The sequence below is a fragment of the Lasioglossum baleicum genome, unplaced genomic scaffold (assembly GCF_051020765.1).
Source record: "Lasioglossum baleicum unplaced genomic scaffold, iyLasBale1 scaffold1080, whole genome shotgun sequence".
NCBI classification, from domain to species: Eukaryota; Metazoa; Arthropoda; class Insecta; order Hymenoptera; family Halictidae; genus Lasioglossum; species Lasioglossum baleicum.
This window is the reverse complement of record NW_027470139.1, coordinates 27946-43922: the sequence shown is the minus strand read 5'-3', so window position 1 is coordinate 43922 and position 15977 is coordinate 27946. Positions and strand designations below refer to the sequence as shown.

Genomic DNA, 15977 nt, shown 5'->3' with positions numbered 1-15977 from the left:
TTGCTGTTATTGTTCAAAATGAAATGGATTTATATGACAACGTAATATATAAGATATATTCTTCGATATTGTTTAATGAATTTAGTGATCATACGTCCTAGTTCTCGATTAGTATTTGAAATAATTTTATAAAATACCAAGATAAATATTTACTAAAAATTTACTATTTGCAGATGTTATATATATAATATATTTATTAAATATTTTCCAGTTATACAATGTTTATTGATTTTTCGAAGTATTAATGCAAACAATGTTGTTTGTAAACATTATTTAAGACATGATAGTTTTATTAAAATTTTTCGAAATAAGCGCCAAATATCGAACATCGATACAATCGACAATTTCAAATTTTGAATTAATTCAAGCTGAATTATACATTGTTGTTAACTATGACGTCGTTTTATGACAATTATGACTATTATAGAAAAATGTTGGAATTGCAAGAAAAGTTACGAAAAAGGTAAGTGAAGCATATTTTTAAAACGATTACTATATTTTTATTTTTATCTGTTATATTTTTATTTACTTATTATATTTCCCTTCCTTTTTGAGCAATTACTAAGTAACAATATTTATAAATATGAATACATTATCTTGTTCATGTTTGCGAACAATTATTTTTACAGCGAAGAAGAGAGGATAAGATTAGAAGAGAGATTTAAAATACTTATACAGGAATCTCGTAATAGGTGAGTTTTTAAATAAAAATTGTTTATTTATGTCTTATTTCTATACTTTATATGAATGAATTTGAACCCTTGAAGTTACAATTGAGCAACATTGATTTGTAAAGTCGAGCATATAGTGATCGAAAATATCTTTAATAGTCTTAATAATACAGAGACAAATAACTGTAATTATCGATTTTATTTCTGTCTTTCGTAGTAATAACACGATAGAATTATAGTGATTATATATCGATGTGCAAGTGACCTAGTTTTGAGAAATGTCACAATCAATACCAACTTTGTCTTGCAATTGATTTCGAACATGAATTCCATGTTCTTTGTGTTTATGTTCCGAAATACGTCTTAACCTAGGTAAACATTGATAATATGCACAGAATGTAAATGGAGTTACATACATAGATATTTTCTTCATTTGGTAGTGCAGTTTCTCTATTTTGGTATATGCACATATAATATATATAACATGTATATTATATAATATATAATATATAACATATAAAATATAAAATTACATATATATATATATATATACATTACATTACATTATATATTAATATATGTTATATTATATTATACACACACGTACATTACATTATACACAGAAACGCGCGCGCGTATGTATACTTGGTGATCATATACGTATATATAATTATGTGTATAGATGCATTGTGCATATATACATACATATGTATATATATATATATATGTTTAGGAAAGACATGACCTTTTGCCAATGTTATGCAACGTTCTTTGATTATGCAGCATTTAATAAACTACAGTACATTTCATTCTGATAATATATTAATTTTTATTGTTCATGACCGTCCTTTTTTTTACTCTAATAACTTTATTTAAGAATGATTGTTTCTTACATAAAAGTGAAGGTTTTTATGGAGAAATTGTAAAATTATTGATATTTCAGGCATGACGCATGTATAAATCGGTTACGTTTAAGATACATCGAGTTTTTAGAGGAACAACGTACAAGAGACGAAAGGAATCATAAACTTCTCGAAGCATTGGATAGAGTAGATAATAGTCTTGCGTTGATGACTGCAAAAACAGATAGGCTCAATGTTCTTAAAGTGAGTTTTATTATTCTTCGTAATTTCAAGTTTATTACAACAGACGTATTATTTTACATAGAGCTACCTTTCCACCGAAAACTTGATAATTTTCAATAAGAAATTTCGTCTTAATTAGTTGAATCATACGAAATAAGATAATTTATTTTGTTTTTCTTTAAAAATATTCTTGTAATGCACATAAACTTGTGTATATATATATAATATAATTAGAAGTAGGAGTTGCAATATGGAATATCTCGTTATATTTCAGAAACAATATGAAGCTTATCTTCATCGCATTTATACAGTTCCTAATCCATCAGGAAGCATTATCGATGACAACAATATTACGAATCAAAGCGAAGATAGATATTTGAAGGGAGATGTCACTGGAGGACAAATTTACTTTTCTTCCGAAGTAGGAAATACTGTGCCATTTCAAATGTTGCGATTGAACGGTCAAAAAAATCGACCAATTTCCCCTTCTACAGTAAAATTAACTAAATCAACACGAAATATAAATTACAATTATTGTCAACGGAATATTGCACAATCAAGAGCTATAAATCAACAAGTAAACGATCAGAATATTTTAGGATCATATCCGTTAATTTCACATAACAATGAATCGATTGAGCAGCTACCGGATCAAAATTTAGCATCAACAAATTTTCAACAGCAGCAGTATGTTCAAATTGGTCGAAATTTGCACATTCCATATGTATCATCAGGTCGGTCGCGGTCGCTAAGTCAACAAACTGTTCCGCATTTTGATTTTAATAAAACCCTGCCAGAACGAACAGAGATGGCCCAAAATATGTCACATTTTGTGAGTCCGGAACGTGCAGACAGTAATACGTCGCAATATAAGTTTTTGGATGTACCTCAAAATCGATTTGCTTTGATGACTCCACGTTATTTTCATTTATCATCAGCCGTGCAACCTCCTCGGCAAGAGAACAATAAAACATTCGTAAATGATACGCAAACGGGAATAAGGAGTGTCGATGAAATATCTCCTGTTTATAAAAACAATTCAATAAAATCTTCAAATTATTTAAAACACACTTCTCCAAATTGTTTTGATTATTCATGGAGAAAGTTTGATCATTTCAAATCAAAGCAAAAATTCATTGGTGATACTTATGTGCGGCCTCTAACAACTTCCAATGTCAATAATATGTTAAAAAGGTACAAACGTTTCATCCCAAGAACTTCGATTAGTCTTTCGATGGGTCAGAGTCAAACCATCATGAAAGGAAACGAATGTAGAACAGCAATTGTAGAGAACGAATTAGATAAGTATATCGATAAAATACGGAAACTTCAATGTGACCTTGACGCACAAAGTTTGCAAGAAACTGATAAGGAGAAAAATATGAGTAGTAATATGCTTAACGATACTTTGTTAGACAATGATGATTCTCGGATTCCTATTGAAGGTAAATCAAAGGACCTCTTCCTAAAGAAGTTGAAAAGGTTTTGGCATTAGCCGATGATCTTGTATCGAGAACAGTGCATTTAAATGATTTAAACGTTACTAACATTACTAAAAATGAACTTACGAATGAAGATAGAAATTATGCTGAAGTAGTTGAAACCATACAAAGTGATATTCCGATTTCAGAAAGAAACTACACTGCATTTCCAATTATGCACAGCAGACCTGTAACATTGGCTATGCTTGCAAAAGACGAAATTAGCAATGATATTAAGTTACATGTGCCGAAATTAGATCCACATCGATATATCGAAATGACTAGGAAAGAGAATTTTAATAGCCAACAGCAATTGCCTGAAATGGAAAGAGACGAGCAGCAGGTTGTTTTCGCCGATTCATTAGACGATAAGATTACTGAACAAGATACTGAAATATTCAAAGAAATTCAAGGAGAAGAGTATGATGGAAATGATAATATTTGTATTGCAGCAGAATCAAACCTTGATCAATATTTGTTTAGTACTGTCGAAGAATTAGAACCATGGAATCTGGATCTTTTACAGAAACGAATAAAAGAAATAGGTTTAACTTGCGAAATCGGAAATAAATCTAACGATGAAAAGGAATTTGTTGGTGATACTCTTAAACCGAATCAAAATAACGTGAAACAAACTGAATATTTAAATAAAATAAAGACTTTGGATAGTCAGAACAATACAAAAGATACCAGTGAAAATATGAATTTGAATGGCTCGAAAGATGAATCGAAACAAAGTATTGAATATCTTGAATCAAACAAAGTATTTACAAACAAAAATAAAACGGAAGTAAATGAGGATTTTGCTTTGCAGAAAATAGAATATAAAATGAAAGTTGTACAGATACCACAAGTGTCATTCAGAATATAGAGAATATAGAGTTAATGAAGGATCAGGTTGATGAACAAAATGAATTTGATAACGAGCAAGAACAAAAATGTGAAGAAATTAATTTTGTACTTGATACAAATGAAAATAATGAACAGGAAATAAGAATTCAAAGCAATGAATATAATAATCAAGATTATTACGAAAATTTTAATCCAGTAGAAAACTATGACCAAAATTATGAAACCGAATGTGCTGATTTTAACGAAAAGTACAGTTACGACCAAAATGGATCCTATGAAGATAATCAAAACAATGATTATAATAAAAATATGTCGTATGAAGCTAATCAAGAACAAAATTACGACTTAAATGCATCGTACGAAATTAAAGATGAAAATTGCAATTCAAACGTGCTATGCGATGATATTCGTCAAGATGAAAATTATAATGCAAACGAATCACATGAAACTAATCAAGAACACAATTATGAAGGAAATGTTGTTTATGAAAATAATCAAAATCAAGAATACCAAGAGTATGTTAATCAAGAATACGTACAGGAATTGGATGAACAATACGAAGAATACGTAGGTGAACAGTATGATTCTGAAAATCAGTACGAATATGACCCTAACGTTCAATACCAGAAAGATATGAATGAACAATATGCATATTCTTATGACCAACAATACGATTCTCATCAAGTAAGCGACACCAATGTAAATCAACCTTTGGCATATTCTGATTACGAACCTAATCAGATCATAGGAGAAGAAGACGGACAAAATCAAGAATGCGAAGAATTACAAAAGGAGTCAAAAAGTCAAGATGTAGAAGAGAAACTTGTTGACTTAGTACAAGCTAAAAATGAAAGATCATCTTTTGAAAATGGGACTCAGAAAAAGAAGGATGCAAATAAATCCTTATTAGACTCTGACACAGACAGTACAATCGAAAGAAACATTTCAAATACGGAAAGTGATTTTGATTTCAATTAAAATGCAACAAATCCAGAGTAGAAATATGTCACATAAAATATGTATTTGAGATTTTATTCAAAGTGTTTTTTTTTCTTCCCCATTAACGTATATTTATGTAATATATGTGTAGATAATGTATGTATGTTTAATATAATGTAATAACCCTGTAAACGGACGAAAATTATTTCTGTTTGATTTATATTATATTATCTTTATATTATAGAATATTAAATAACGTACAACATTTTACGGTACTTTCATAAATTTCAATACTTGTAGATATATCGATTTTAATATTCTTAATTTCATAGAAACAGTGTATCAAATAATGCATTTTATTTGAGACTATATGTTTATAACAAATTACATAAAGTACATTAAATTACATTACATTCTTTAGTATATTTAAGGCATGCATCAGAAATAGTGAGTCCGTGCGGTATGGATTTTCACAAGATCGACAGTTGCGAGTTTGCGCCACTCGTGTGTTAGATGTTTCGTGTCGATATCGCGCCACTCGAACAATTGTGCCCATAGCCGTATATTTCTGTCGTTTCCACTATTTTTAAGGTTACAGGTGAAAATTTTTATCTTTTTTGTTAGAATTTTCTAATGATCGATATATTAATACTTGTAATACATTAAATATTTTATAGTTAAATGTTTTATAATTATTGAAATAGTATATTAATTTTAAAATCAATCAGTTGTAAATTATACATTTTTTTCATTAATGAGTTAAATATTTTTAAAGTTGTAGCAAATTTATATATATATATGTATATGTATATATATACATATATATACACACACACACACACACATATACATTTTTTTTTATTGTAAAAATTGTATTATTTCTGTATATTTTGTACATTATTCGGATTAATAAACAAGCAGAATTTATGTCCACAAATAAGGTTATTTTATTACGGATATTGAGAATATGAGAAAGTAGGAACATTTATGGGAAAAAATTCATTTAATTTTAAATTATAATAAACTAAAGATGCCAATTTTTCCTATTTTTAAGGATTTATTCAGGTATATGAATACTTTTATCATTTGGACGAATCCTGTTAAGTCGAATGAGTATACAGGAAGGTTCTTGAGACGATAGATACGATCCTGTATAACACGTCGTGGCTTAAACGTACAGTGACAGTCGGTAGCTAACAGCACGCTCCAGCGTACAGGAATTTTTACGTGTGGTGTTATTTTTATTATCAAGAAGTGTATTGCAAGTTATTATCCAACGAGCTTTCTCGTCTTACGACCTTGATAAATTTGTGAGCCTGTAAGAATCTAATATATGTGAACCGCTTTCTTCTGTTCATACTATCGAAGTACAATATCTTGACCTTATTATGGAAAGCTGCTCTAAAAGCAGAGTGAATATTTTCATAAACATAAAATAAGGCAAATATGTTTGATTTATTTCGATGCAAAAATAATATGGAAAAAGATAGTATTTTAAGGTCTTTTTCTTTAATTTCTTAATATCTTTTTACGGGAATGTATATATTTTTTTACCGCATCTTGTAACGGATATTTGAATGCATTTAAGTATGATGTATCTACGATAACCTTGAATACAAAAATGGTGATCATATTCCAAATGTGTGTTAGAGTACTATGTGAACTTCCTGTTTATGTTATATATGTTCAAAGTGTTGTCCACCTGTAGTGATATATTTTCAAAACTAAACATTCCCGAATTGTGACGTTTCTTTAGCTGCTGAGAGGTTATCACAGCATAGGCTCTAATTATACATAACGATTTACCATGTCGCCTGGACTGGTAAGCTGCTGTCAGTAAATTTCCATCTTCTTCTAACTATTTCTGAAGAAGAAAACAGAAAATCCTATGACAGAGATTCAGTAAATATATTTGCAAAAAAGCGTATATAACTATATTGTGACCGATGTAAATATTTGATATTTTTTTATCAAGTATCTGCGAAATTATCTATGAATAATGTATGAGGCAACCATTATGTTGATGTCATACAGTTTAATAGTATATTAATAACTTAATTAATTTAATAACTGTTAACTAACTATTATCTTAATAGTATTTATTTTTTATTAATACAGATAAATAATTCGATAGAAATATTGTGTTTCTTATCTATTTAGCATTTCATCGAAATTTCATCCAAAGTGTATTTTCAATTGATCAATAATGCAAATTTCTTTACAATATTTCATACTTAATTGCCTGTCTATAGTTGCTCATCTTACAAACATTTATACATACAAATATATTTCATAATTTAATAAAGATTAGGATATAATTCAAACATACTTGAATATAATTTAATATTCGTTACAAAATGTATATTCGCCGTGAAAAGATATGGGTAATCTGTGAAAAACTTGAATATCATTTAAATTTTGTTTGAAACATTTCTTACGTTATTAGAAGAAGATATTTACGTACTTTTGAAAGATCTTTTAATTTAATTAATTAATGTATGTAGATAGATATATAGATTACTAGATAAATAGATATTATAGATTTTAAATCGATAAGTATAAAAATTAACTTTTATCTCGTAAAAAAATCTTTTCTGTATATACTTAATTAAATATTGGATATTCATGACATGTCACTTTGTAATAGTCTTTACTTATATGTAATACGTAATATATCTGTTGATTATAATTTATTCATATTAAGTAGCATTTTTCTCTCTAAAGTCTATATGTGATAGAATCATGTTATTAACCCTTTGCGGTCGGAGCCGTTTGACGAACGGGCGTCGCTGTGACGACAGGTATTCGAGCGCACAGTAAAAAAAAATATTCAGATTGAACGTTTGCGTTATAAAAACTAAATCTTTATTTAATATGTCTTATCAGATTCAAAGTAGTACTTATCAGTATTGTCACTATCGAACGTATCGTCTCTTGGTCTTTTAGCCATCGCGTGTAAGATATGTTATATGATATAAAATATATGAAAAACCTGCTGGTTTCTCTGGTAGTGATACTAAAAGGCAGACTCTCAACAAACTGAAATTCGTTCTGACTCTACCATGGTCCCGCATCATGTGTTTACATTGTACGGAAGATAAGACTTCATCGCTAAAGGTCCTTAATTTCATTGAAAGAAAACTTGACTCCTTAGGCTAGTATACCCATGCGTATCTTATCGTTTAGGATGATAGACGTAAGCGAGCCAAAACACGGAGAATTGGGCGGCTATATGCCGACACGCGTCCGCAACGGTAAAAAGGTTTAGGCGGCTATTTACCGACATTCGTCTGCAAAGGATTAATACCGTTGTATTGATAATATATAGTATCTTTTCGGATAAAAATTTACTTAATATTAGAGCAATTCGCTATTATTTTATACGCAGTACATGTATAATATGATAATTTATTATTGTTTCATATGCATTTGCTAATATATCTGGTATCAGTTGAAAATCATTTATTACGTATTTAATGAATTCTTTATTTTTAAATTCTATGAATGATACATATTACATATATATAATATAATTTGCAGGCTTTTTATCAATTCAAAATTATATTTTAAAAGATATTCATATTTCAATTTAATTCCGTTCAATTTATTTAAACCTAACGGTAACTCAAGTTTTTGTCATTACTTTTTGTAGATTTTAATTTTTTAATTCCGTTTTAAACATCTTTTAATAAATGAAGAAAAAATTATTTTTCCCCCAGCCCCATCAATAATTAATTATACTTACTGTGTAAATCGTCTTAGAAAGTAAAAAGTAAGAAACACTTTACATATTTCTCTTGAAAAACTTAAATAATTGTAGTTGATAATATGATTCTAGTTTGCATCCATCATAGTAATATATAATATATTAACTGACCCCGTACTTTTAACAAGATTGATTAATCTTATGAACAGTCAACTACTTTAATTAATACATTCATCGCCACGTCCTGTGCATTGTGGATAATACGTGAAATCTCTACTGAATGACTTTTATTTGAAGGTTACTTATGATTTATGTTAGAAAACAGTTTCCTTATATTTTTTATAAGTATATATATAATTCTAAGTGATAATAACGAATAACGCGAATTGCTTGAAACATACGGATTGTAAACGTATTAAATGGTGCCCAGAGTACAAAAACAATTTCGCATGGACAGATATATTTTATACTTTTATTACTCAGTTTATGTTGGCAGGAATTTTTATTTAAGCAACATTATTATATAAAATAAGAGAAAATGTGTAAGATTGTTATGATCGTTATACACTTATATAAATCGAGATTAAACTGTATCTTGGAAAAATTCGAAATTCGAAATCCGAAATTAAAACTTAAACATTTTTGTAGAAGGATGGAAGATCTAGAAGGTGTAAATGGTGTGAAGGATGTCAACGGTGAAGCAGATAGAATTTACTACAATTTAGATGGCGAAGGTGATGCTGACAGTTTGACAACGCCACACAATGTCGATCATCATCGTGATCGTAAGTTTCATTTTGATATTTAATTTTTTTTCTTTTTTTTTTAAGCAACTTTAGTCTCTCTTGAGATTATTTTGCATTACATTGTACGTACAAAAATATTTACAGAATTTGAATATATTGACAAGGTATCGCTGCCTCAGATAGAAAGGTAACAGATTTTTAGAAACGAGTATACACAGCGTTGCAGATCGCTACTGTGGGTTTACACAGTATTACATTGTACGACAATGGAAGAAAGTAATCCAGGTTTTATATTTTCGTAATTGTAATTTGTTTTAAATTGCAGCTGAAACTGCGTGATTTAATGATTCGTAATTAAACCTCGTAGTTTCTTTTATTTTATTTTATTTTATTTTATTTTATTTTATTTTATTTTATTTTATTTTATTTTATTTTATTTTATTTTATTTTATTTTATTTTATTTTATTTTATTTTATTTTATTTTATTTTATTTTATTTTATTTTATTTTATTTTATTTTATTTTATTTTATTTTATTTTATTTTATTTTATTTTATTTTATTTTATTTTATTTTATTTTATTTCATTTCATTTCATTTTCTTTCCGTTACTTTTTTATTTGTTCCTTTAATTTATGATACGGAGCTTTATTGCTCTCGATACCTTTCCTTCTTCTTGTTACCTTTTGATCTTGTTATCTTCTCATAATAGCATATTTTATACATGTATATAATTTTATATCATTTGTTGCGTATTATAATTATTTAAAATATATATTTAAAGTATTATTTAAGATGTCTTTTTATAATTTGTTATCATATTCATAATGATTGTTGTTTTAAATCCTTATCGCATATTTATTGTAACTATAATTTTACGAGATAAAAAGCAAAAGAAGAATTTCAGTTTGAGAGTAAAAAATAGTAATTACTTCATTATCAGAGATAGTTTAAAATTTCGATTTTTCTTTTAAAGACAATTTGTATTATTTTTAATAGGAAAATTGTTATTAAAAATATTCATACATGTTTGAGAATAACTATCCTTTTCGTAATTTGTAACAAAATTTTTACATTTCTAAATAAAATAATTTACAGAATGCGTTCAAATTTTCTTGTTATATTGTTATATCAAGATGTACAAAGGGGCAAGAAAAGATAGATAAATAAATTGTTTAACAATAATGTATGAGAAAATCACTTGTGAGCTTGCAACTGTAAATAATTGTTTTATACGAAGTGCAATAAAATTTTGTATTACATAATATACTAATTAATTATATTAATTAAGTATGAGAATATCAATACAAAAGTTAAATTAAAAATTTCAATGAAATGTTATTTTTAAAACACTGTGTGAAAAACCATTTGTTAAATGAAGCAGTAAAAGTCGCTTGTGTTGAATGGGAATGAGTCAATAAGTAAATTAATGGATGCATTTTATATGTTAGAATGGGAATTAGAGTCAAGGACATCAGATTATTGTAACATATGTTGAATATAAAATGTTTATAGATAAGATTATTTAATGCGCATTTTCTATCAAATTTTCTATCTAATTATAAAACCTGAACAGTATTTATAACAAGGTAAAGTAAAGTATTGATAACTTATTTAACGTTATTATATATAATATAACAAATATAATTCTTAAATAAAATAATTAATAATGAAGTGCTTTTAATATTTAACATGTCAACGACTGTGTTTTTTTTAGACGATATTTACCGTGCAAGCTTTTCGTTATGTGACAGTGAAGCTTAAGAAATTAAAGAAAGTTTATATTTTAAAATAGTGTACAAAATTATTGTCGAGTCAGTTAATATAATAATTTTACATAAATATACATATGTATTTGTATCGAGATTTTATTTATTGATTTTGACACTAGATAATAATCTAAATGTCATTAATAATATAAAAATGACATTCTCTATCATTTTGTTTGTTTCTATTGAGATTATAACATTGCAAAAAGTCGCAGAAATAGAAATTACCTATTAAATAATTTTTCTCTTATACATTTCAAGCATGGGATGTTTCCCCTCTTTAATTATTATTACTTATGTATTCTTTTTTTTTCTCCTTCTTCTTCTTCTTCTTCTTATTATTATTATTATTAATGCATTATACCGTATTTAAAACTTATCACAATTAAAAAGATGAAGTTCTTTTAGATGCTCGATTTTTTAATGTTTGATTTGGAAACATTAATAATTATTCGCAAATTCTACTTGTTTTCTTTCTTCTTTGTTTTCTTTTTTAACATTGTTGATCCTGTTTAGTGCGTAGGGCACTAAAAGTTGTCACACATGATGGCGGTATCATCAGGTAACGTTTTTGAAATTTGGCATAGAGCCTACATTTTGTTTGCGTTCTGCGTCGTTCTCTTTCTCGTCTTCTCTACTGAATAGTATTTTTGCCATCGTACGATGATTCTCTGTTCGCGAACTGTAGGTTAAACCACTCGTGTGTTTTAGTACGCGAATAGGAATAAAAAGGCAACTTGGACTTGTTTCGCGGCAGTATATGCCCGTTTGACGGTCAAGAGAACGACTTTTTTCAGTGTCTTTCCACGTTGTGGTAAATACAATGATCGACGTACGAATCCCACGTTTCTATCAATAACCTGTATCGTTTTGGTATATTTGTGCCACAAGGCATAGCAATTACATAATTCTCCTACGACACGCGTACAATCTATCATTTAAAGTCATTGTGCTGTGAAACATAGATCTATGCAGTTACATGCGTTAATTTTAAAGGAATAGTAGTAATTTTGAGTTATTTTGTGGACAACTAATGGATTTCGTGCACAGCTAATGAATAGTGCTCGTAGTAAATGATATTTGTTTGAACATTAAGTAAAACGGTTTAGCATGAGTGTGTCATAATACCGAATAGACCAATGTTGTAGTTAACTTGACATTGGTGCATAAAATTCAGTTGTTAACTGAACAACGCAATAGATAAGGAGAATAACTTATCGTCGAAGGAAACAGAAAATTAGTGTACCAGCTCCAAGCAAGAAGATTTTTCACCTGAAAACATTTTTTTCAAAATATAAATATTAATTACAGTATACGCTTAAAGAATATAAATAACTTGGAATTTGCATTGTGAGTGTAACTTGTGTTTGGTGTTTGCTTAAAAATTGAATCATGTCAAGTAGAGGTGTCACTTCAACCGAAAACGACTATTTTCTTTGCTTAAGGCTACCAAACTTTCTTATAGACCCCGAGGATGAAGGTAAACATTCCTTTTTAAAACTTTCAATTCTACGTTTCAATTTTATGTTTAAAGTCTTGATATCTTATTAAATATTTGTTGAATTTCAGATTGTAAAATACGATACATAGATACATATAACATTTTTGATTTAATATATCTTGTAACCTTTCTTACATTTAATGGCTCAAAAAATTATGCACGTTCGTATTTACTAATGATCTTTATATCATAATAACTCAATTACAAAAAGTTCTTTACGAGGACTTAAGGAATTAAAATGAAACGAATGGATCGAAATTTGTTAGTCATATTTAACAATTTACTATATATATTTTCTATCCTTTCTTTTCTTCTTCTATTGCATACACAGGTGAAGGTATTGAAATAAATTTGATCGTATAATTATATTTTTCATATATTCCTTTGTAAAAAAGCAACACAACTATACAAGTATTATTTTATAGATTTTCTAAAGTCATTTATATCGTTTTATGTTCTATATTATACTAGCAAATGTTAAGGATAAATGTTAATTAACATCGCTTAACATTGTTTATCATTGATATAAACTGTAGATAATCGATGATTCATATAAAGATAAAAAAAGCATGTAACCAAGGTGTCGTAAAATTCTTTCTATCATTTTCTAGCATAATTATTTATTACTGATTATAAATTACTTGATTAATCGTATATATTTTCATCTTCATTCGTGTTATAAATAATAATTTATAACACGAATATTATTATATAACCCAAATAATATTATTATTAAATTATTATTCAATTAACATCTTATCTTCGCTTATTTGAACCTGATTACAATCTAATACAACTTTCACTTCAAGATTCAATACTTTCGTTCTCTTTTATCTGTTTTTGATAATAATATTCTATTAATTACTATCGTGTCACGAAACTCGAGTTAAATATACGCAAAACATGATTCGTACTTTTGTTTTTAAATCAAAGAACAGTTTTTAACGTAAAATGTGATAATTTATTACTAGCTTATACATGTACGTTTGCTTATGTTATTTTGAATTTTTATCATAGATATTGCATGCAATTCATATATGTTAGTACTTAACCGAAGAAATCAGAAGAAACGGGTAATTTTCTACATAGTTTCATGCCTGGGCATCTCGTTGCTCGTGAGCTGCAGGCTATCCCTTCCTGTAACCTGTACTCTCCCCTCTTTACGTGTTCGTCTCTTTTGCCTACATTACGTCGCTCTCGTTATGCTGCGTAGCTGTGCTTTAAGAATACGTTTGTTTCGTATACTGTCCGTCCGTAAGAAAGACGTCGGTTGTGTGCGTAAGCGGGCACATATAGTGTGGAGAGGGTACCGATCGGCTAATGGTGGGAGTAACGTAGCCACGGCGGGGAAGATGTTGCTCAGGCCTGACGGCGTAGTTAAAGCGTATACACAACACAAAGTGAGCTATTTTTAGTTGAATTGTTTTGTAGAAAGTGATTGTGTTAATGTATTATTTCACAAATAAAGTGTCTGACGTACATAATTATGCTTCGGTTGATAATTTACGATTGCAAAGCTAGCGATATCGATTTAATAGCGATCTAGCAGCGTTTCATTGATTCGAACATTTTAATTTCGAATTTTATCTTATGATAACTTGATTCTTTACAAAGAAATTCTTATATGTGCGTTAAATTGTGCGTTTTGATTACGTAATTGTATGTAACTTTACGCAATTCTAACATAACTATTTAATAGTGTGAATAAATCGGTTAATTACAAGTACTTACTGTTTCAAATCTCATTGTTTCAATATACTTATTTCAATTAGCGAAACAGGTATTTGTTATAACGTTACAGGAGGAATTTAATTATGTATGATTCATTCATTGTGGGACACGATTACTAAATCGCATACAATGGGAAAAGGTGTGAACAAAATTACATACACACATACACATTATCTAGTACACGCGTCAGCATCATTTGCTTAAGGCAAATAAAAGTTTTACGCTTTATTCGGTTGTTCACATGCAAATCTCAAACATGTATGTATGTGCTACAAAAATTTAACAAAATTAAATTATTAGAATTATTTCTATATTATCGTAATAAATATCAGCTATCTGTATAAAAAGACAAATAATTGACGTTAAAAGGTAATATTTAATTATGGTTATTTTTACATAGGATGATACATTTCTAACACTTTTTAAGAAAAACATTGCATAGGTAGAATGCTATAATAGTTTGTAATACTTTAACTGATTAAAAATTTACAGATTTCGTATATTTTTGTGCTAATTGTCTCTATCTCATCAAAACTACCTATTTTCAATGACATTATTACGAAATAGCTATAGTTTGATAAAACACGTTCACTGTATAATACGATCATAACTATTTACGACGTTACGAAAAAAATGTTCGTACAGTAAATATATACTTGATAATGAATCTCTTATACAAATTCATTTCTGTCCAGATTTCAAGATCATTCAGAAAAAATTCTTTTCGTAAATATAATTATGAAATAATTATAAATATAAGTAAGTACTTACGCAGCCTGTTAACTTTGCCTTCGAAAGTTCTTTCATACAGCAAGAAAAATCAAGTAAATATTTCAGTGATATGATTTAACTGAAACATTCTATATATCGACAAAGACGCTAGTACGAATTAACAGATGTTACATATAATATTTTTATTAAAGATGTTAGGCTAAATATTTATTTTTGTTTTTAATTATAGTTCTAATTGAATTTAAACAAAACTAAATGGCAAGTGAAAATTTCAATTAATTTCAGTATTTCTTAATCTGTATGATTCTAACGGTACATGTACATATATACATATATATGATAGTACTGTATAATAGTTTACGGAAATTGTTAAATAAATCAGTTTTCTAACGAGTAAATTTGATTTATAGAACTATGTATGATATTTAAATTTTTGTAATACGTGTGTTCGTGATAAATTGATTGCGGTATCAAGAATAAAATGAAACAAAGATATAATCCTTAAAAAATTTATAAACACAAGTCTTATTTAGAAGAAATCTTTATAGAAAATACTTATTTCTATTTAAATCGAAATCAAATATATAGTAACAATAAGTAACAGCAGAGGAATATATTATTCAGTATAATAGGAAAGCTCAATAGAATTTTTATATTTTTATGTTCTGTTAGATGCATTTTTCAAAATATTTCAATTAAAAATAGCTTGAAAAATCTGATATTGCGATATAAAGTATCTAGATATGCGTAATACACATATACCTA

At 27.9% G+C, this 15977-nt stretch overlaps 2 protein-coding genes across 2 annotated transcripts in view; both read left to right on the top strand.

Moving 5' to 3' along the window:
* The first annotated feature begins 318 nt into the window (after positions 1–318).
* LOC143220488 (uncharacterized) lies at positions 319–5067 on the top strand. The gene is given in 6 exon segments (XM_076446127.1): positions 319–463; positions 630–692; positions 1615–1777; positions 2031–3213; positions 3216–4064; positions 4067–5067. Coding segments are annotated over 6 exon segments (3330 nt in total). The 5' UTR covers positions 319–392.
* A 4319-nt stretch (positions 5068–9386) lies between these two features.
* The window catches only part of LOC143220487 (AMP deaminase 2-like), a 34057-nt gene continuing 27466 nt past the window's right edge, over positions 9387–15977 (top strand). Inside the window, 1 exon segment of the mRNA XM_076446126.1 lies at positions 9387–9523. Within this exon segment, the coding sequence (XP_076302241.1) occupies positions 9387–9523 (137 nt within the window).